Source organism: Ixodes scapularis, unplaced genomic scaffold (assembly GCF_016920785.2).
Source record: "Ixodes scapularis isolate PalLabHiFi unplaced genomic scaffold, ASM1692078v2 PGA_scaffold9__187_contigs__length_104089568, whole genome shotgun sequence".
Lineage (NCBI taxonomy): Eukaryota > Metazoa > Arthropoda > Arachnida > Ixodida > Ixodidae > Ixodes > Ixodes scapularis.
The window spans coordinates 62,846,958-62,868,877 of NW_024609884.1; the positions used below are offsets into that span (position 1 = coordinate 62,846,958).

The window sequence follows — 21,920 nt, forward strand, 5'->3', positions numbered from 1 at the left end:
TGGGGTTCAGCTTCGTGAGTATTTGACCAAATTCGGAATCATTTTCAGTTTTAGGTCGGGGGTTAGTTTCAATATTACCAGAACTCATAAGGAGCTGGGTTATGCAAAGCGTCATCAGTAGAATGTCAGCACTTGGAAATGCCTTTCGCAATAACAAGGCGCTACTTTGGAACTTCAAAGGCACTTCCTTATCTTTCACTATATTTCTAAAACAGAATGTGCCAACATGAGCCCTTTAAGTACAGAGATCAACGCACATTGGTTACAGAGTGCACAAAGACACTTAAAAGAGGAAGAAAAGTAGTGGGGATTTGCAGTCGTTGACAAGAATAAAAGAACACAGAAAAGTAGTTGGGGATTGCAACTCACCTATGAAAGGAAAACGTTTCCCAGATAACAGGACAGTACTAGATTCTCTGTCACCTCCGGGGGGGGGTGCGGGGGCGGGGCGGGGGGGCGGGGGGCGGGGGGGGCGAGGGCGAGGAGGGAGGGGGAGGAGGGAGGGGAGGGGAAGGGGAAGGGGGGGGGGGGCAGGGCAGCAGCGCAGGGCGAGGCGCAGAATGGACACAAGTGCTGTATCGGCGTTTGACTGGGACTCGTGCTCGTCAGTGAGGACAGGAGTTCCAGCCGAGCGTTTCTGTTACAGGAGCGCGCTCAGTCACGTACAAGTGACAATTTGTCCACAACGTATCGGGCTTCGAGCAAACTAAGGCATAGCACCAGCGAAAGATGCATTAGCCTAGAAAGCTGGGCCAGTTGACACGTGTTCGTTTTTGTAGAAAAACAGTGCTGTAGGAATTAACGCAATAAGGTGCACGCAGAACAGAGCTGGTGCCATTTCGTCTGAACGGTTTCTCATCTGAGTATTGTGAGTTGCTGCGTGAGGAATGCTGCTTGAGCCAAGTACCTTGTGGCGTCTGGCCACCCTGCAGGCGCTAAAGCAGTACACGGTGTCGAGCAGCGCTCACCTGCAGGCGAGTGTCTTGGACCTGCTGGCACAGCTGGTGCACCTGCGAGTCAACTACTGCCTCCTGGACTCTGACCAGATCTTCATCGGCTTCGTCATCAAGCAGTTTGAGTTCATCGAGGAAGGCCAGGTCCTGTATGTTTGTGAGGCCACGTGCGCAGGACGTTTGCACAACCCACTTCCTTCTTGTTCGCAGGCATGCTCAGGTGCTCATTCCCCAGATCTTCTACTTCTTGGTGCTGCTGTCGTACGAACGCTACCATTCGAAGCCCATCATCAGCATGCCGGAGATCATCCAGCTCTGCGACCGTCTGATGGCCAGCGGCCAGCCGCCGGACAAGTATGGTACGGGTGCTCTGATTGGCTCTCGGCCTGCTCTAAATAGGCCTAGAGAATGTCACCCATTCGTTTGGTCAGCATAGAGGAGCATTTGTCTAGAATTGTCAATGTATCTACTGTTTTATTACTGCAGAATTGAACTCTGACGAAAGCAAACTTGGATTTTGTGTTCATTCGTGGGGTGCATGGTGTGTCACGTAACTCACGATGTCAATGAGGTCACAGTGTCATCACTGTTTTTGGATCTACTTACGTTGGGTGTCAAGTTGGGGTGTAAAGTGATGTCACATTATGTTACCACGTCGTGTGTCCTCATGGCCTTTAGTGTTGTTGTGCCACTGATGTGAGGTCGCATGACACCACGACTTGATGCCATGACCTCTAGGTGTTACATGACACTGTGCCACGTGGTATGACATCACTTGAGATCATGACCTGACATAATGTGCAATGCTGCATATGAGGTTTGATGAATAAGTCAAAATTCAACTGCCAATTTTTAAGAGTTTTTTTATACAGTTTTTTACACACATTTGCGGCCTCTTGGAACCAAAAGCCTTGAAACTTCTTGATAACTCTTACGACGAAAGGACATACTGGCGCCATCTATTGGGTACCAGTGTGAACTTAGCGGTCTGGCATATTTTCTATTTCTGTCATGCATCATCCTTTCTTTCTTGGCTCGAAAAACTTTTGTCAACGTTATTAACGAGCCTTTCTCATAGGTATTACGCACATTTGATCTCGGAAATCCTGCAAAACCTTCGCTCTTGTGAAATGCAGTTCCAGGGTCACTCTATAGAATATAGATGGTGCCAGCATGGCGGTGTGTTCTCTCATCCTAAGAAATTTTAAGAGGTTTCAACAGGTCTTGTCTCTCTCGGTTGTAATCGGTTGCAAGTGTGTGAACGAGCCTTTAAGGGTTTTTACAATCGAACCCGACTATATCGATCCCGTTTACGTCGAATTATCCCTTATATCGAACTATTTTTGTACACAGTAATGTTACAGTGATAATATATAGCAAAAACTATGGTTACATTGAACAAAAATAGCAGCTGCTACTGATATATGTAACTGCCAAGAGCGCCGTTTTGCTCTGGAAGCTGGCTTCCCCCCAACGCAAGCGGCTGCATTGGCGTAAAGCCAGCTTGCAAAGCACGCTGGCTTTTTTTTTCTCTTGGGCAACCACGTTGATTGCTTGGAAGAAAAAAAAAAAAAAAAACTTTTGTGGACGGAGCGGGGAGAGGGTGCTCCGTGCTTCCTCTCCCCGCTCCGTCCGCAAAAGAGAATATTATTTTTTCTCACGGGCGGTTGACGTGGCCGCGCCCAGAAGAAAAGTAAGCCAGCTTGCTTTGCTAGCTGGCTTTCCCCCAATGCAGCCGCCGGCCGTAGGGGAAAGCCAACTTGCAGGGCAAAGCGGCGCTCTGCAGGAGAAGGTGCCCCTGCTCGGTCGTGCTCCGTGCTCTCGGCATAGTTCGGCGCTAATGCGCGAATATAGTAAACAGTGGCCTCAGCATTTTGGAGTCCATCGATAGCGTAGAAAAATATTGTTATCGCAGATGCAATGAAGAAAAAGCAGCAGCAAGACTATTTCATTGTGTAATATGTCAGCAGAAAGTGGATTTTGGAGAGTCAAATTTATTATAACTTTTATATCAAATTGCCCGCTATATCGATCTGGTAGACATTTTTTTGTGAGTTCGATATAAACAGGTTTGACTGTATAACAAACTCTGTAGGACTGTTAGACATTTTTGTTGCAGAAGTTATAAGGGCAGAGCACCAACAATTTACCACTCTAAATTGCATGTTGGTACCATCATGTAGTGCTGCACTTATACAACATGGGGACCATTTCTGTGTGGTATCATTGTTCTCGTTCAGATTTTTGGTGTCACATGAGGGAAGTTACACCTGATTCAGAACTTGCTTGCCCTGCTGCAGACCACAGATATATATCTTTGGAGGGAAGTGGGGCGGATATAGTGGGATGGAAAGAATCTTGGTTTTATCAGGGCAAAGATTGGTGCGCTTGTCACACAGCTGCCAAGACAATGAAAAGGGGTTTAGATATTAATTTTAGTAATTTATTTACTTACCCCCTCTCAGGGTCCGAATACATTAGAGGGGGGTGGGCTAGAACTTTTGAATAGCATACATAGAAACAAAAGTTGGGTAGGTTAGCCATTGAAAAAAAAAACATTGTTAATTATAACACAAAACAAAATCAGAAATAGCATCTTTAAATTAGCCGCTTTCAGTGATGCCGACAATAAGTGAGGGCTGTCCTCAAAAAAACTTGTCTCGGCAAAAAAAGCTGGACGGTTTTGTTTTAATTCAGGAAGTAGAGAACATTAATATTTTTTTTATTTTTCTTCATATTTGTTATGCCACAGACTTTATGAAAAACGCCACATTTTATTTGAATGTTCAGACCTGTTTAGTTTTAGGGAAATAAAATCCCAAAGAAGTGGGGAAGGACGGCAGGGTTTTGACGATTGGCTTTCTGTGACACCCTGGATTTGTGCTCAATCGCAGACTATTAGCGACAGACACCCAATACTTTTTTAGGGTAATTTATATGTGACTTGGTCCAATGAGTAGCACTGCTGCCAAAGCCTGCTAGAAAATGTTTCTGATGCATGAAAGCTTTTATGACGATGGCACCTTCCACAACTGCACTGTCACAGGTATGTATGCCAGAAAAAGCTTCGCTTCCCAAGTGCCTTTGAAGTTCATGAGCGTCGCTAGCAGTTTATTTCAGAGTTGGCAGCTCTCCTGCATGAGCCTTAGTTTAACACACAATAGTTTAAAGGCTGGGATCTCTGAGGAGAGTGTGACGTGATGTGTAACACGGATAAAAATCAGCACAAAAGAACACATAACCAAGCAGAAATAATGGTAAATGCAGAAGAAAGAATGAAGTTATGAACATTCTCCAATAAGAAGTGAAGTCAGGACCTCAAGATTCTGTACCCAACACTACCAGCATGCCAAGGAGAGGCTTGGGAAATGAGAGAGAAGTTTGCTATGCCAAGGGTGGGAAGTGTGCGGACAACTCTGTGACTACATCACGTGTCCATATCATTTGACCATGTCCTGTGCTTTGACATTACAGATGAATTTAAAAGAGCTGTAAGAGAGTCGAGAAGCGTATACGCTCGTTTCTCTCAGTCGGAGAGTGCAAGCGCATCCTCAATGTGCGACCATGTAATGCTGGCCTAAATTTGCACTTCAGCATTAGCAAGACGCGACCATAAGAACGGTGTTGCAGCTTTCAGTCATGTGCGAGTCATGATCATATACAAGTGTCTGAGAACGTGCATCAGTATCTGTCCTTACAGATGCTGACAGACAACAGATCAGCCACAAATGGCACTGAATGCTACGGAAACGCAACTACCAAATTTATTCGTAGGATCATGGTTATTTTTTTTTTTTCAGTGATCCCAGCTCTTCAGGCGATAGTGGAAGACCTGTTCCTGTTGCCAAGTGCTAACCGGACCGACTCACGCAAGGAGCTCGAGACACAACGGGAAGTGGTGGTCTCTGTGCTCCTGCGGCTTGTACAATACCCAGAGGCAAGCAGTTCCCTTTGCTCAGAGGACCATTTACCATGTTCTGTTTTGCCCAGGTCCTAGAGCTGCTTTTGGCCGTGGTTCACCACAGCTACCAGGAAGGAGAAGACAGGTGGAAGAAGTTCTCGAGGCAACTCATCGACGTGATCCTGCCCCTCATGTCACAGCTGCAGGTGGGCGACCTTTGGTCTGGCTCCTCCGAGACTTTATTCGAACTTGCCAGACCTCACGGCTTTCAAGCAAAAGGCTCTTAAGGCCCGTTCGCTCACTTGCAACCTCTTGGAACCTTGTGCCTTGGAACCTCTTAAAATCTCCTGCGACGAGAGGACACACTGGCGCCATCTATTTAGTAGCAGTGTAAACTTGGCAGTCCGGCATATTTTCTATTTCTCTCACGCATTATCCTTTCTTTCTTGGCTTGAAAAACTTTCGTAAACGTTATAATAAACAAGCCTTTCTCATAGGTATTATGCAAATTTGACCTCGGAAATACCGCAAAACTTTTGCTTTTGTGAATGCAGTTCTAGGGTCGTTGCATAGATGGTGCCAGCGTGCCAGTGTGTTCTCCCCTCCTAAGAAATTTTAAGAAGTTTCAACAGGTCTCGTCTCTCGGTCGTACTCGGTTGCAAGTGTGAACGGGCCTTTATGGGATGGTTGTTTAAGGGGGGACATGGGTCTTTGGAGCCTCAAACTGCATTCTTTTGAAAACAATGATGGCTGTTGTTCTTCTGAATCTACCAGGCTTCTAATTTCATGAATGAATATTTGAGCTATAAATCAATTTATAATGTGTATGCGGGCTGAATGTGCGTTAAAGTTGACTCTAGAACATTGTTTTCACATTACACAATTTTTGGACCCGTTGAAAATTTGCAGAAAGGATATCTCAGCATCTAAAGCAGTCAGAAATATAATCTTTCTTGAAATGTGTTGCTAAATATGTGAAGCATACAATGTTGAGAGCAGATTTTTTAATATGTCTAGAAAATTCTTTATCTGATCTTTTGTTTTATTACTTGTTAGCCATGCATTGAGCACTGAACTTCAGTATGTTGTGAAATCGCAAACAATTGGTTTATCTTAAAAGTACTTCCAGCATTGTATTCCTTACACTTCGTAGTATCTGGCCATGTGTTAAAAAGAATATTTTGTTGAGCAGCTTTTTCCATATCATTCCTCCGAAATTACCAGATATATGAAATCAGCACATAAAGCTGAACAAGCATGTGCAATTTTATTGAGTTTAAAATGTTGCTACCAGTGTTGTGTCAGTATTTGAATTTTCTAATATTAGTTTCGAATAATACGTTATTTGACATTCGCTTCGAGATGAACTGCGATATTCATACCTTATGAAGTGTTCATTGTGGCGGGTAGCCCCTTTGAGTGTGCTTCTCACTAAGCACTTGTGTACTGTGGGGAAGCAATGTCCGTGGAGCTTGTGGGTATTGCTTTCTTGCAGTGCACAGGTGCTGGGTGAGAAAGGCACTCGATGGGGCTAATCCGCCGTGATTATACAAGAGCATGTGTTAGGCAGCGATGTCTTGACAACCCGTGCTCATTATTCATGCTTTTTTTTTTTTTTGTCAGACTTGAAATTGAAGATAGAGTATTTGCATATAACAAGCAGATTCATAAATATCCTCAATTAGAATAGCTGTGACAGTTGTCGTTTACATGCCATAGTTCATAAACACAGCTATATAAAAATAGGCTGAGCTTAGAAATGGACATGTGGAAGGTTGGGAATCTGCACGAGTTCAGCTGAATTTTTCGTTTAAGCAAGGCGCATGGTAATGAAACGCTGGGAGAAACTTCAATATTTGATTCGAAAATATTCGGCCAAAACCACTATTTGCTTTGAATTTGCTTCAAACTCAAAATTCACTATTCGCACATGACTAGGTGTTACCAAAGAATGAGAACACGTCCAGATGTCTTTATAAAAATGCACAGCTTAATCATATTTGATGAATTTGGAGACGTACAGAATGTGTTGCGAATGAGCTGGGCACAGGCTGTGTGTGTGTGTGACGTCACGTAATGTCAGAGTCACATACGTCACAGTGTTACATTAGTGTTATGATGTCACATGATATGGTGTGATGTGACACTGACGTCACAGACACCCAAACTTGACATCGTGTGATGTCACAGTGTAAGGCATTGTCACGGTCTCATGTGATGTCATGGCGTCATGTGATCTGTTTGTTGGTAAAGCGTAACATGTCGGTATTCTCACGAAACCCAACCCCATAATGCATTCTATGTTAGAAGGCTTTCCCTTGCCAGGAATCGAACCCCAGGCCTTGTTCTGTATTTTGGCTCTCTACTTCTGTGCACTCGGACAGGTGTTCCTCAAGTTTTAATGAAAAACAAATTAAACTGCAAGGGACCAGGTACTTAGACTTGCCGAGAGGAGTTTTGCTGAAACGTGGCCCATAAAAAGTGTTTGGGGCTCTAAATCTAACCAAGTTTGACACAAAAGCCATCAATCCAGAATTGAATGTTCAGTTACTCTCTTTTCCATGGTCACGTGCAGTGGCAACAAAGTGCACAAAATATTTTTTATATTTCAGGCCATCTAGGGCACACATTTTTTGGAGTAATAGATTTTATGAAGCATAAAAACACCAAAATGCTGTGATTTGAAGAAACTTCGAGCATGTACTCAAGGGGAGTGACTACTTGAGAAGTTATTCCTTTAGACGTTTTGGTTACGGTGTGACTTTTTTCATTTTTCTCAGCAAGTATGCGACTCTGCAGTAAAAAAGATTTGTCGCAATGTGTTTAGACCATGTTTCGTTGGCTATCTTTTTTTGTGTTTCCTCGAAGTGAAAATCATGCTCAAAACCATCGGGCTGGGCCATTTTTAAAGGTGGGGTATGTTCAGAGATATTATAGTAGATAGCTGCGTTTGCATGAATGCTACTTACCGTAAAATACCGGGCAAGCGCCCACTAAAAATTCAGAAATAATTGCGAGAGAATGAGGGATGGGCGCTTGTCCGGTCATCAGTTTTACATATAAATGTACTGCGCGTATTTCCTCAGATCTTACAAATTTGGAAATGGGCGCTTAATGTGGGACTGGGCGGATGCGCGGTATTCTACGGTAGTCACAGCGACTTCAATGCAGTCACGTAAACGGCCTAATGCGCTATGGAAGTGCATCGCGTTCAAGTCGCTAGAAGGAGGGGGATCGAGACTGCGAATGCGCATTCATTCAGCCCTTGTAAACGGAGAGCACATTGCATTTTGGAATGGAGAGGATTATGGGAAGGTGCTCGCTGCGGGTGCGAGTGAACAGCTGAGAACGTTGCGGCGGCCAATCTCAGCGGCGACGGTGGAGAGCGGTCCCATGTGGTCATCTGCAGTTTTCTCCCAAGAAACGTGAGATTTTATTGGCATCATAAGTGAGTGGAAAATAGCTGAGCTGCTCGGTGAGGGCAATCCCCGTCCAGGCCTTGCGAATCATGACTTGTGGGTCCAAGGAAGTCCCTTGAGGCTGCACAAATGACGCCGAGAGCTCCGAGCACTGGTTCCACAGAATGGACAGCTCCTACCTCAGTGCCATTCCAGTCTGTGCCGGAGCCTCTCGGCCCCAGGGTCGGGTCGTTTTTGGCATGATCTGGCGTGGCGAAGCGTGGTGTCGTCGTGCTCCCAGCGGTTCAAAACAATCACGCTCGCCAGGGTATGCGCACCCACGTCGCCTCTGTTCTGGAGTGGCCCGGCCCGGAGCCCAAAGCGCTTGGGTTTTGATGTTTCTTGCATCTCTTAACTTCTTGCACAGCATCAAAGACAACCAAGCACAATCTTTACGCTTCTCGAAAGTACCGTATTTATTCAAATATAGGTCTACCTTTTTTTTTTTTTTTTTTTTCGGAAATGTCAAAGATCAAAGGTTGGCCTATAATCGTGCCCAGAGAATTTCGACCTACATTCGGGACCAAATTTTGCGACCCCACCGAGTGCATAGAGCTATCCAGTCACCGAGCCGACATTGCCATAGCAGTGTTCAGCTTCTTTTTTCGGAAAGCTTTTGGTGCACGAAAACAACCGAAACGGCAGCAGCTGGTGACCCGCCGTGGCCGCTGTGGTTGCCGCTTGTGCGCATCCCTTGGGCGTCAGGTTTTGCGCTTGTCCGTGGCTGGCCAACCAGCACCGCTTGTGCATGCCCCTCATGATGCAAGGGGGGGAAGAGGAGGTAGGGAGACGTGCCACAATGCGCCACGCTTAGCCATGCACCTTGCCCCCTCCCCCCCTTCCCCCCATCCCCTCGCAAATGCGCAGCAAAACAAAATAGGGAGGGTACTTTCGCTCCTTCCGGCTTGCGGCGTTGCTCGCGTCTTTGTAATTGGTCTTTCGTCGCTTCTCCCGTCTTCACCTTCTTTCGTTTGTTGTCGCCATTTTGCAACGGTATCAGTGAGATATTGTTGCAAGTTTGTGAGGATTTCGGCGAAGCTGACGAAGCTTCCAAAGACGACGACATGTCCGGAAGTTCTGACGATGATTAACTTTTTGGCATCGCGCTATTATTTAGCTGGTAGCGCTGCAAATAAAGGTTTGTTTGTTTCTTTTGCCCAAACTTCTCTGTACTTAAGGGGGACATGGCCTGGGAGGGTCAAGTTTTGAACTGTTCTCTCAAATTAATTAAAACTTTCAGGGTGAATTGAACCCCATTAGGATTGATGACATCTAAAGTTTCAGTTTTGTAGGCCAATTCTACAACATACTATGCTACTATGCTTAACAAGCTCCTGAAAAAGTTACTTTATTAGGAAATGTATTTACAAAAAAATAATAATTGTAGTCCACGAAATGTTTGGTTTAATATGAAGAAGGATACCCATAGTGCAAGTTAAGATAAAAATTAATTGTGGAAAATGCAATTTTAGAGAAAAACAATAACACCCAAAAAGAGCAAAAGATTTTAACAAATTTCTGTGTTACAAAATATTCAGTTTTTGTCATGAAGAATTTAGCTTCTTTAGATTATGACTACCTTAACTTGTTCTTCCGGAAATTTCAGTCCAGGACACCACTGAATGAAATCTTTACACTTTCAAAATGTCCAATGATACATTTCCTCATACCACATTTCCTGCCAAAAAGTGAAACCGAGAAAAATACATTTGAAGTTTCAACTTTAGCTTTCTTTCTTTTCTATGAGTCCGAGGTTGGCAAAATTCACCTGGAGCATTGTTAGCACCTTCCTCTTTGAAACTTCTTTGTTCCCCTGGCAATAGCTACCAGTAGGCATGTGTCGTTCGTAGGCGAGCTAACTTTTGTAGCAGGCATTCCTTGACAGATAAACTGGCAAGAACTAAAAGGCAAATCATACTAAGGAAGAGCAGCAAAGCAGGAATAGGATCTGAAGTAGAAGATACTGTGAAAGGGTGTTACTGAAGATGGTACAATATCACATCACCGGGCAGGACCAATCGTAAACCCTGTTTCAGGTCTCAACCAATAAGATTGCTCATACCAAATTTTCAGACTTTTTTCTGTCTGGATGTATAGGGTTTTCCTAGCCATTGATACTTTGAAACTTGGAAAGCTTTTACAGGCTAAATCCAGAGTAAATGGCGCTTCCAATCAGGGTGAGATGTTTTGGCTATGTTAAATGAGTATGAAGCAGTGCTAAATAAAAAAATCATTATTGTCCAGCTCGCTTGCCCCTTTGCATTTAATTGCATTATAATTATAACAAAAAACTTGCTCCCTGCTGACTTGGAGGGCTACCGACATGTCGAAAATAATTTAGTGTGGGATAAATTCTGCATGTTTAAAGGTGAAAGTTTCTGAAACCATTCTTTGGAAGTTAATAAACATAAACATATCATTCTTGTAAAATACACTTTTCTGAAAAACTTAAATTCCTAACCCCCCTTAAAAAAAGAAAAAAATGGTCAGCTTATATCTGAGTTATTTTTTTCATATTCTTGGCGAGCTATAAAGGCATCGACCTATATTCGTGTTCGACTTATATTCAAGCGAATACGGCAGCTGAAAGGGCCTCGCGTGCAAAGCACCGGGAAACATTGTCACGTGGGGCAGCTGGTGTTGTAAACACATTCTAACTTTGAGATGTGACACGGCATGGCACCACCATGTGCGTCCATGTAAATGTTAATGCATCTGCTTCATTCCAAGGATGATTGGAAGTCGCATTCATGTAAACACTGCTAATGACTAGTTAGCTTGCTAGCAGTAGTTTTTTACAGCGGAGCTGTTAAGGGCTAGTTTCCCCAGTTTCGTGTCCGGTACCCAAACAAATGTCGACACAAAAGTAGACAAAACTCTGGACAGCTACCGCCATCTATGAGCGACGGCGGCAACCAGACAACCAGTCTGGATTCTGCCGTCACTCATAGATGGCGGCAACCTTTCCAGCTATCATAGAAGAATGGATAGTTAGGCAAGTTGGTGGGAATTCATCGTAGGAAACAGCGCGCAAAACAGATGAGGACGAAGAAGAAACGCACGGGACGAGCGTATAGCTTTGCTGGTCTTCCTTCTTCACCAGAGTGGAAAGGCTGAAATTTTTTTATTATGTTTGCTGCCGTTCTGCTAGACACCGAGTAGAACGTGTGCACGAATGTTTGTTTTGCAGGTACGCCTGGACAACCGCCATGCGTTAAACGTGCTCCAGAGACTCTTTGACTCAGTATCGCCTAGTGTCTTTCGACCTGTGGACATCCTGCTCAAGGCCTTGTTAGTGAGCCCCACTGAACCGGTGAGTTGCACACTGCTTCTGTTTAAGAGAGAAACAAATGGTTAAGAAAAGGTGGCTCCTGAAGAAATGGTTTCGGAAATTATTAGCACCGGTACGGTGCTTGGTGCGTGTCTTCGACTGGTGCGTTTATCGTCCTGTATCACCCATGCCTCGAAAGTGGCCCCGAAGTGGGAACAAATTACGTCACAGGAGCCAATGTGTCATGCTATTGGATGTCGCGATCCTTGCGGTTGGTTGTAGACATGCTGGCAGAAAAGGTGAGGGTTGCTGTCATTGTGGTGTCCCGTCTCATGTCTGCTTTGATTTTCGTCGAATGTCTGGCTGCAGAGCAGCCCACAGCAAAACAAACGTCTGCCGCATCTTCCTCTGCTGTGCTGTCGCTGGGATTGCGGCAAGCAACAGCATGATACTTCTACGACGTCATCAGGCAGAAATTGAGGGACTACATTTGAGAACATGGTCCCTCAGATGTAATCCCTGTGGTGCCCGGACACGTGCTGCAGGCACCATAGTACAGGATCGCACAAAGAGAGATGGTGTTGGTCACTGGCAGGGGGTGTTGTGCGTTCCTCTCTAGTAAGGTATTAGATTCTACCACATTTGTCGTGGGCATGATTCCTGGCGTGCTGTGGAAGCTCCGCCTGTGAGTCTCCTGAGAGAAACATTATAGAAAATGCTTTTTGCGCGTCAATGTTCAACATCTGCCAAGTATCTGCATGAACATGCAGATACTTAGCGCAATGATGATCAAACCCACGAGCCCATGACTTGTGCCTGATGCTCTACCGTTGTACCTAAGGGAGACTTGGGAACTGAGGGATATATTTAGTGCACCAAGGGTGGAAAGTGTGCGGGTAACTGTGTATCACGTGACCATATCACGTGGTTTGACATTACGAAAAGGCTAAAAAGAGCTGTTGGAGCATGAGGAAGTGTGTAGGCAACTGCAGGACTGTGTCAAGAAGGAAAGGGAAAGAAAGAAGCCCAAGATGGGGGGGGGGGGGGGGGGGGGGGAGCTACAAACTGCACAGAAGAGCACATTCTTTGTGTACTGAGGATCATGATAATGTAGGTAATGTAAAGTGGAACAGAAAGAAACAAAGTGGGCAAGGGTATGGTAGGTACGCGTTTGTATTTTTAGGCTGGTGAGATCAGTCTGTTGGACAGCCGTACTCCCCGGCGAACTGCGGGAAAAGTGGCAGTGCCTCGGGTGCGTGAGGGTTTTTTACATGCCTTGCAGACAGCGTGCTTCCCTGCGGAGCGCTGGATGTGCCTGGTCCTGGCGAGTGTGCGGGTGCTGCTGGCCCAGACGAGGGAGGAGGTGGTGCTCTCGCGGCTGGCCGACCTAGCACTGCCCCTGAGGGTGCCTCAGGCGCTGGCGCCCGAAGCCCTCTACGACCCCCTCGACCTTCAGTCCCTTGGTGACAACACAGAGAAGGCTGTGGCAAGGTCGGGCAGTCTTCCGAGGTTACTCTGTTGTCACAATTAATATGACGTGAAACGGCTCTACGCGTGGCACACGTTGCAACCAGTGCTTCCTGTCGGATCTTCAGCAGAGTTTTCTGACCAAAGCACTGCTCTGAACAAAACACCTTGTAGAGTGATGACATACTTCTAAACCCTTAGATGGGGAAGATAAAAAAGCAGAAAAAATCCACAGACAGTCTCGTTATGTAGCTGAAATTGATTGATTTGAGTGTACCAATAAATAGACTTTCAAACACAGGAAAAAGGTAAAGAGTGATCCCAAATGCATAAATAGGATGCCCACTGACCTCTAGCAGGCAGACTAACACACTCCCAAGGCTCAACGCCTGGACAGGAAATACGCCTTGCCTTTGACGACTGAACAAAACCCCCTCCCGCAAGATAAGCCAATGAGGGTGAACTCAAAAACCGTCTAAAACCTAAATCCCCAATCTTCTTCTTACAGCAATCCGCTTTCAACCTACACAAAGACCACTCCACATCACAAAAGCAGAAACTCCTTCACCTGGTTACTTATTACTAGAGATGGTTGCTCACACAGGTTTAAAGTCCCCTGAATTAGTCTTCTAAACACATTTTTCTCGTTGCAGAGCTCTGAAGTTTTATTCCAAAGAGGGGAACATAAATCACACGAGCACAGATGTTTAGCTAGTTCATAATTCTGCAACTTATTTTTTACATTTCTTTTGTGTTCTGTGAGGCAGTCAATGACACAATGCTGTGTATGCCCAACATAACACAACCTACAATCCAAGGGAACCTTGTACAGTCGAGCCCACTCGGATTAGAAATTGTTCGCAATAACACTCGGTTATTGCGAACAATTTCTAATCCCCAAACATACTTTGCAACAATCTTACAAAAGACGGTCCACTTTTAACGGCCGCTTCTGCGCGTGACTTCGATAGAACGAATGAAACGAAGCGCCGTCTGCCGCGAAAGTGCGGCTCAGAAGAGAAGGCGAAAAACACGGAAGGACTGCCGGCAGCATTGAGATCTTATCTTGGGGTGAAAGGGGAAGAAGAAAGAAAGGAAAGCAAGGCACCCAAGGCCATTGTTTTGCGCGCGCTCCAGACTCTGTTCAAGCTTATTGGCTCATTCCCTTGAAGGGAAAAGAAGCATTGGGGTTGTGTGCAAAGTCTATGTAATTTAGTGATTTTTTTTTTTTTTTTTTTTTTTTTTCCGCTTTGTTATTTTTGGTTGCTGCGGCTTCGTGGATTGTCTCTTCTCGTTTGGTTTCGGCTCGACCTGCGTGCAGTCTTCTTCGGTCACTCCCCGAGTTTTTGGTCGTCATGTCAAACATGGCTTCGACTTCGAAGAAACGTAAAGCGATTGACATGGGCACGAAATCTGCAATCCTTCAGGAGCTGAGCGCCGGGGCAATAAACGGTGACCTGTGCACGAAATATGGCTTAGCGCCTCCGACAAAGCCATCCTGCGAAAGGTGCGGCCGACCGTCCAGGACATCGCGGTGTCCGACGGTGAGGGTGACGATGGCAGCGGCGATGGGGTTGCTCCCTCACCTCCAGTCTCGATGACGACGGCTTTGGGGCACATGGCTTCGTTGAAGCAGCTGGTCTATGCACGGGGACTGAGTGATGTCCAAATTGATCAGCCGAAAAAACTGGAGAGCGCTATCATCGGGTCTGCACTATTGAAACAGACCGCAATAACGGACTTCCTTGAATAAATGCCGCGCGCGTCGATCGCGAGTGTTGCGCTTTGAATCTGTGCCGTGCTTACTTATTAGAGCGCAGCTCTTAGGGGCCCGTTTCCGGCTTGAGCGGCGTTGCCGTCGGCGTAACCGCAAGGTCACGTGACCCTCCCCCCCAAGTCACGTGACCCTCCGCCCAGGTTACACTCCCCTGCCTCGAGGTCATGTGACCCCCTCTCTCCCCGAGGTCACGTGACCCCCCTCCCCCCGAAGTCACGTGACCCCCTCTCCCGAGGTCACAAGTATGTTGTTTCCTAACCTGCTCGCCTGCACTCAGTCTCAGTTCTCACAAGTCTCAGTTCTCACAAGAATGATGTTTGTTTTTTTTATATACAGGGTGTCTTTTTAGGGTTTATAGATTCATTTTAAGAAAACTATGAAAGCTATAGTAATGCAATCTGTGCAGGTGAGTTATACAGCCAGGGGGACATAATATAGAGGGACAATTTTCACGGTAAGTCAAATAATTAGCTAAAATCTTTTGATTAACTTTTATTATAAAAATGGACATATGGTTCTAATTAGAACTTGCTGAGCATCATCGAAAACTACTACATCAGTCATTTTCAGAAAGACTGAGCATGTGAGAATTGAGTAGTGCACTAGAATTACCACTCGTGGAGCAGGTACAAGGCTGGCGGTGGTGAGAAAACGCGGATGATAAGAGATGAAAAAACTGAGCGGACGCTTTCTCGCTCCAGTAGCCTTGCTTCTGCTATTTGAAAGACAGCTTTAGCGATCCACTGTACTTCCCCCATGCTCCAAATCCTAAAATTGACCAATTTAGTGGTTTTCGATGACACTCGGCAGGTTTCTAATTGGAACCATATGTTTATTTTCACTAATTAAAAGGTTAATGGACGTATTTTAGTTAATTAGCCGTCTTATCGTGACGGTTATCACTTTATTTTATATCCCCCTGACCGTATAACTCGCCTGTATAGACCGCATTATTGTAGCTTTCACGGCTTTTTTTAAACAAATCTGTAAAATTTAAAGAACACCCTGTATATATATATATATATGTAGGATGCTAATAAACCAATCTCACTAAGCTTTCCGTGCATGCATAATGCAGTCGTAACTATAGTCCACAGGATGCAGGCACCAGTGCACGAGAAAGCTTGTGCCGTCTCGTGCTCTGCTCGTGCAAACTTGCAGTGGGGTTGTTGCGCTAGCAGAAAGACTACAGGTCCCACGAGGCCTGCCAGCAGCAGGGGCATAACAAAACTGGCTGGTGAGATAGGTATATAATGATTATGTGACACTACTATTGTAAGTCGGCTCATGCTTTGAACAGCCGAGCAATGTTTCTATCATGGGTATGTCATTGCCGCGATTTCAAGGTCCAAGAGACGCTTTTGCATTGCTCGTGCCTCGTGCTGCTCCTGCTCGTTATCCGCTAGCTGCCATCACCTCTTGTCAGCGCCACCGTGCTCAATACTATGTGAGTGACTGCTGACCCATGGCCGCTCCAGAATGGAGCAGTCGTGGTTCAGCTGTGTCATGGTTTCCCCGACCAATATTCACTAGCAGACGAGTGGAACTGCAAAGTAATGCAACAATCGCTGAAGCCTGTGCGTCTCGACGTTATTGCACATTTAAGCTTCACAGAGTATCCAACAGAAGGCACAGGCAGTACCGAGCACCACGCAAAGGGCCGTTTTAGGTTGTATTCTGAATTTGTTTTGTAAGCATGTAAATGAGGAAAGCCTTACTGCTCTTCACTCGGCATCACATGTGTCATCATTGGCAGGTTTCCTCCAGAGTTCTGTCAGGGTTGCCTGGTCACCAGGTGCAAATTATGGACATTCAAATATTTGTTTTTGTATATATTAGAAGGTTAGAAGTTGCAAAACTGGGTGTGTACAACTAGTAGTCCATGAAGATTTCATAATAATTATCCACCATAGTTTTTGTGTGATGAGCCCTTAAAGGAGCACTGCAAGAAAAAGAAAACTTAAGGATGTTGGAACGAACCACCCATCAGTGGAAAACGCGAGAGTTTAGTGACTTTGCACCAAGGTCGTTGGTAGTGACATCATTGGCGCCCAGAGGCAGGATTATCTGAAAAAGTGGATGGAGGACTGGGCACCGCTTAAACAGTGGTTTAGTTGATTAGAAATGCGGGATTTTTCTACATCAGTGTTCACTAATGCTGAAACTTCTTCTCGTCCAATGTCAACAGTAATAGTTGCTGGGCCAAGATAAGGAGGATATCGGACTGGGGACCGCGGTGCAACCTGACAGGCTGCGCGCCTTAGTTTAATGACAGAAGTGTGGCAGTAGCGTCGGTGAATTGTGAAACTGTGGTTTCAGCGAGGATGGGGGAAGTGGATTGGCCACGTCGGAATTCATCAGTGGGAAAAGGATATCTGTTGCAGTGGTCGTCGAAATTGCGGCGCATGTCAGGGTCGTCAGTTTAATGGGTAGGGTTGGGTGAGACAACTGTACGCTTTGGCATTCATGCATACCGGGTGGTGATCTTTTGTGCGCCATGCTTCTGTCCTTTGGGGTGATCCTTAGCGATGGCATGGGATGGACAGGTTGTTTGAAGGTGGCACAGTGAAAATGTGTGGTGAGTGCTGCAAAACACAGATGGGTGGTGAGGAAGTTGGCATGCCATGTGTGCACAAGTGGGGGGAGAGACTGGTTGAAGTGCAGCGCCAAGTTCGTCCTTGATGATTTGTTCAATTTTAGGCGCCTTGACTCACAAGTGTGAAGAGTCGGCGGAGGAATACGGTGATTCTGAAAAGTCATTAGTTTTGCTGGTAGTTGTATTGGAGACTCTAGGAAGGCGTTCAAAGGAGATCTTAGCAATCCAACCACTTTGGAGGCCTTCGTAGTGCCTGCATTCCGTAATAAGCCGCTGCACAGTTGGAGGCGACTTTGGTGCGACGACTGAAAACATTTCTTTAGACGATCCTTTGAAGAGGTGTCAAATTTTTTTCGTCCTCTGGCGTAACCGAATTGGCAGAACTGCAGAAGCAAAGTGACCTCAATATGTGACATCTATGATCCGAGGAAGCTTGGCACCGCCTGGAGAGCTTGTCCCTGGCTTTTAGATAGTGGTGACTACGATGAGGGTGTAAATGTAAAGTGCAACATTTTAAAGATTGTTTGTACCTTTGTTGTTCCTAAGGAAATTACATTTTCTAAACAATGTTGAAAGTCGTACAAACTCAAGCTGGTGGCATGTTTCTACAAAATAGGGGTTCTATTGGATGTGCCTTCCTGAATGGTTCGATTATTGAGCCCTGCTGTTACCCCGCAGGTACCTCATTCAGGTTGTGAATGTCTATGGGAAGCACCTGTGCAAGATTTTGCTGCAGAGCCCTGGCGCGGAGGCCATCTTCCCTTTCCAGCAGATGTCGTGCCTGCTGTTGTACCTGACCCATATGTTTCAGTCGGGTATGCATACTCTGCCACAGATACCTTTCGTGGCAAGAAATTGTGTGTGTTTTGGAGCTCCGAAATCAAAATGGTTTCAAAGAATATCCTAATTGGCCCATATTTCTTCTTTTCATAAAAGACAGCAAACACTTTATGATGCAGGCTAACATGGAAAAGAGGCAGGGACAAAATGTATTGACCCATATGGTTAGTGCTTACGTCTTGGTCTCTTCTCTAGCGTAATATTAAAAGGGTAATCCGCCGATTTCTTTCATGGTCACCAGATTGCTTCAAAGTTAGCTCAATGCCCAATACAGAAGGCTCAACCGTTTTTTTTAAACTGTAAGTCTCTGCTGGCAACACTGAAAACATGATGCAATTCAAAATTAAAAAAATTGTTTTATTCAGACATATGCAAGCACAGGTTCACTGCTTGGGCAGTAGAACTAATAATGATACTAAATGCGTTGTATATAGGTATGTTCATACAGTCGGATGTTAGTCGGCCTTAATGGATGTCTGGTGTATGGAATAAGTAGAACTTGTTCCCTACAGATTACAAAAAGTTTGAGGGTTTCACCACAGTACTCAGATTCATAGCAGATGATTCACTTTATTTTCTAAATGTATGCTATGGAAGTTTACTCCAGCACTCACTCAGCCGGACGAAAAAAATATTTTGTTTTCTAGACTATCTGCTTGACCTGCGGGGCTTCTTGTCAATGACGTGATATCTCTGAAAAGTGTCAGGAAATTTTTATGTTGCATTTGGCATTGTCTTTTTTTCCGTTTTCTTAATGCCTAATTTTAAATTTAGTAATAGTCTTGTCTCGTTATTATGGACCCCGTTATGGACGAAATTTTCGGAGCCTGATCTTTCGCCATGTAGTTCTGCCTTGTCAATATGAAAACCCGCCGTTTGGACTATAAACAGCTATTTTGAAGATGAATTGGGTAAATACAGGCATTTTTGACTAGTTATGGATGCCAATACTTCAGTTTAAAAAAAGAAAGTCCAAAAACATCTCCAAGATATTAATGAACCCAAGAGGTCACAGCATGCACCCAGACGTTTGTTGCTTGTCTTGCGATAAGAGCTGCACACCAAAAGATTAATTTTTGTTTTGTCTGTCACGTAAAATGGGTTATTACCGCTTGCAGTCTATTGCTGCTTGAGATTGTGTATGACCTCTATCCCGGAAGAGAGAATATTGAACCCTCAAGCAGCTAGGTGTAGACCTTGTCACTGTTTGGGAAATGGGAGAGAAACTTCTGTACTCACAGAGCTAATTTCTCCTAGATAAGGCTATGACGGGGGATGAGGGAATTCTTGTCCTTGAAGTGGTTCACAGCGAAAGGCCCCTTAGATCATAAGCCTGTCATTGGTATAAAAGGCAAGACTGAATCCATCTCTGGTCACTTGGAAAATAGAGTAGACGATGTCAGGTGAGAAGCGGAAGCAATCAGAGACCATGGCTAGTGTCAAGCGTAAACAAACAAAGCTTTCTGCTCAACTGAAAAAATTAATTTTTTTCAGTTGAGCAGAAACGTAAAAAAAAAAAAAGAAACTAAAGACTCTGCGCTGACAATAGTAGCTGACGAAGAAGACGACAGACCAATTGTAACTCGACGTGCGGCTTGCCACGGCTTGGTAACAGCTGTCGCTTACTTTGAGCAGGAAGGACAGAGAGAATGCAAACTTCAAGTAGAGGTGGTGTTGCGCTTTCTGGACACAAAAGTAGGCTCGAAAGTGTCAGTGTCAGTACAAACCCACATGTTGTCCTTTTTTTAACTAAATAAATCGTGTATCTCTTGTTCAGAAAAAAATATAGTAAGGGTGCAGGCAAGCTGGTGAATATTAACTATGTTGAAGTAACTTGAGACTGTGGTAGAAGAGAAGCATCAAAACGTAGAAGGGACGGAAGATACACAGGGCGACGTTTGAGGAAAGACCATCGGTCTTCCCTCAAATTCAACTAAGTCGTTTATTTAGTCCACCTCTTTATATAGTCTCAAACTCAATTCATCACCACCAACACAGGAGGACAAAATCTATACAGTTCAAGCATTTACATTGTGTGGCGGAGACTGTGGCACTTGAACTGCACAGTCGTTGTCCTTCTTTGTTGGTGGTGATGACCTTGAGATTGAGACTATATAAAGAGGGTAACTTAAATAAACGAGTTAGCTGAGTTTGATGCGTCGTTCTGTCTATCTTCTGTCCCTTCTACGTTTTGATGTTTCTCTTCTACCCGTCTCAGGTTAATTCAACATGGGTATCTCTTTTTGTTGCTGCACTTGTTAATATGAGTGTTTTGACCCGATTTGTTAATATGGTTGACTCGCACTCTGCAGGATCTTTCTAATGAACGGAGGCGTCCATTTTAACGACACATGACTACTGTAGCATGCTGGGAGAAGTAAAGTTTGGGTATTCGGCTAGCTGGGGTAGCTAAAAAAAATGGGCAGCACAGCCTGCAGCAACCTGCGAACCGATGGTCTCCCCTCAAACCCTAAAGTGTCCCAGTACAGCCTGTGGCAACCTGTAATGTGCGTCGCGCCTCTCGATGCACATAGAGCAACGGGTTCCCACCACGGGTTCTGCAGGGAGCTTCCGTCGTGTAGCCACGGCGGCCATGGAAGCGGTGCACGCCGAATCAAGTGCCGGCACCGAGGTGTGCGGCATTGAGGAGACAAATGAGCATTTCCTGTCGCTGGCCTACGCGTACCCGACCCTGACGGTGCAATGGTGCAACATCTTGACCCTGGTGAACTACGGACAGCAGGGCTTCTGGTCGAGACTTCTGTGGCCAACGTCGCAGCCCTTGTCACCTCGCAGGAATCGCAGCACACCCGCATACTCGTGCAGCTCTGAGCTGGTGTCCCAGGCAGGCCTCATCTTGCTCTGTGACTACCTGGTGAGTGGTGTCAGGGCAAACACTGACTGCCTGGCACAAAATGAACTTTCTCGAAACGAACAGTACTGTATTTATGTTGGGAGGCTCATTTGAATGATTCGACTCTTGCTTTGTCGACCAATGAGAAATTTTTGACCCATTCCCTAATTCTAGCCCTTAGTTAGGCAGGAAAAGAAACTTGCACACCAGTACCTGTGACACAAGCATTTTGTATGCCGTAGGTTGTTAACCTGTACGTTCAATCGCTTCGGTGCTCACTCGAGAAGCATAGATTTTTCTCACCATTCGGTGCTTTCTGAGAGTCTGCTCTCTTTCCCAAACTCCTGCTTATGAAATAATGCAAAACATAAGCTATGAGCGCTTATTTCAGTATAAACGGTCTGTAACCCATCCACCTACTCATATTCATTGTCTCTCTTTCTTTGTTACCACGTGGTATGACCTGCAGGAGTAATTTGGATCAACTGGAGTAGGACTTAAAACACGGCCGAGGTAACATAGTCAGACGCTGCTGTGTGAATGCTAGATGTTCTACGTCACCTACCACAGGACAGTGTGGGGCAGTGGACACCAATGTTGTGTCAGTGTTCGGCCGAGACTTGTGTTTGTTCAGTCAGTGAGGGCACAAGTTCCACTCTGGCACACCCTTTGTGTGAAGGTTTTCCATAACGGGCGTGGGAAACTGGAAACTGCTAGGTGCCAGCCATATACCATACTTTGCATTTAATACTAGCGACTGCTTGTTCGTACTAATAGTGTCGCTCTGTGTTCAACCCGAGAAC

General features: G+C 45.2%; 1 protein-coding gene across 2 annotated transcripts in view; it reads left to right on the forward strand.

Annotated features, from left to right (window-relative positions):
- Window positions 1-21,920, forward strand: part of LOC8038527 (huntingtin) — a 209,288-nt gene that overhangs the window by 88,144 nt on the left and 99,224 nt on the right. For both annotated transcript variants that reach the window (XM_040504714.1, XM_029978929.3), the window contains exons 25-32: window positions 933-1,102; window positions 1,164-1,312; window positions 4,754-4,890; window positions 4,944-5,060; window positions 11,503-11,625; window positions 12,866-13,074; window positions 18,102-18,238; window positions 20,828-21,138. In XM_040504714.1, coding sequence (XP_040360648.1) covers window positions 933-1,102; window positions 1,164-1,312; window positions 4,754-4,890; window positions 4,944-5,060; window positions 11,503-11,625; window positions 12,866-13,074; window positions 18,102-18,238; window positions 20,828-21,138 — 1,353 coding nt within the window. The remainder of the gene's footprint in view (window positions 1-932; window positions 1,103-1,163; window positions 1,313-4,753; window positions 4,891-4,943; window positions 5,061-11,502; window positions 11,626-12,865; window positions 13,075-18,101; window positions 18,239-20,827; window positions 21,139-21,920) is intronic.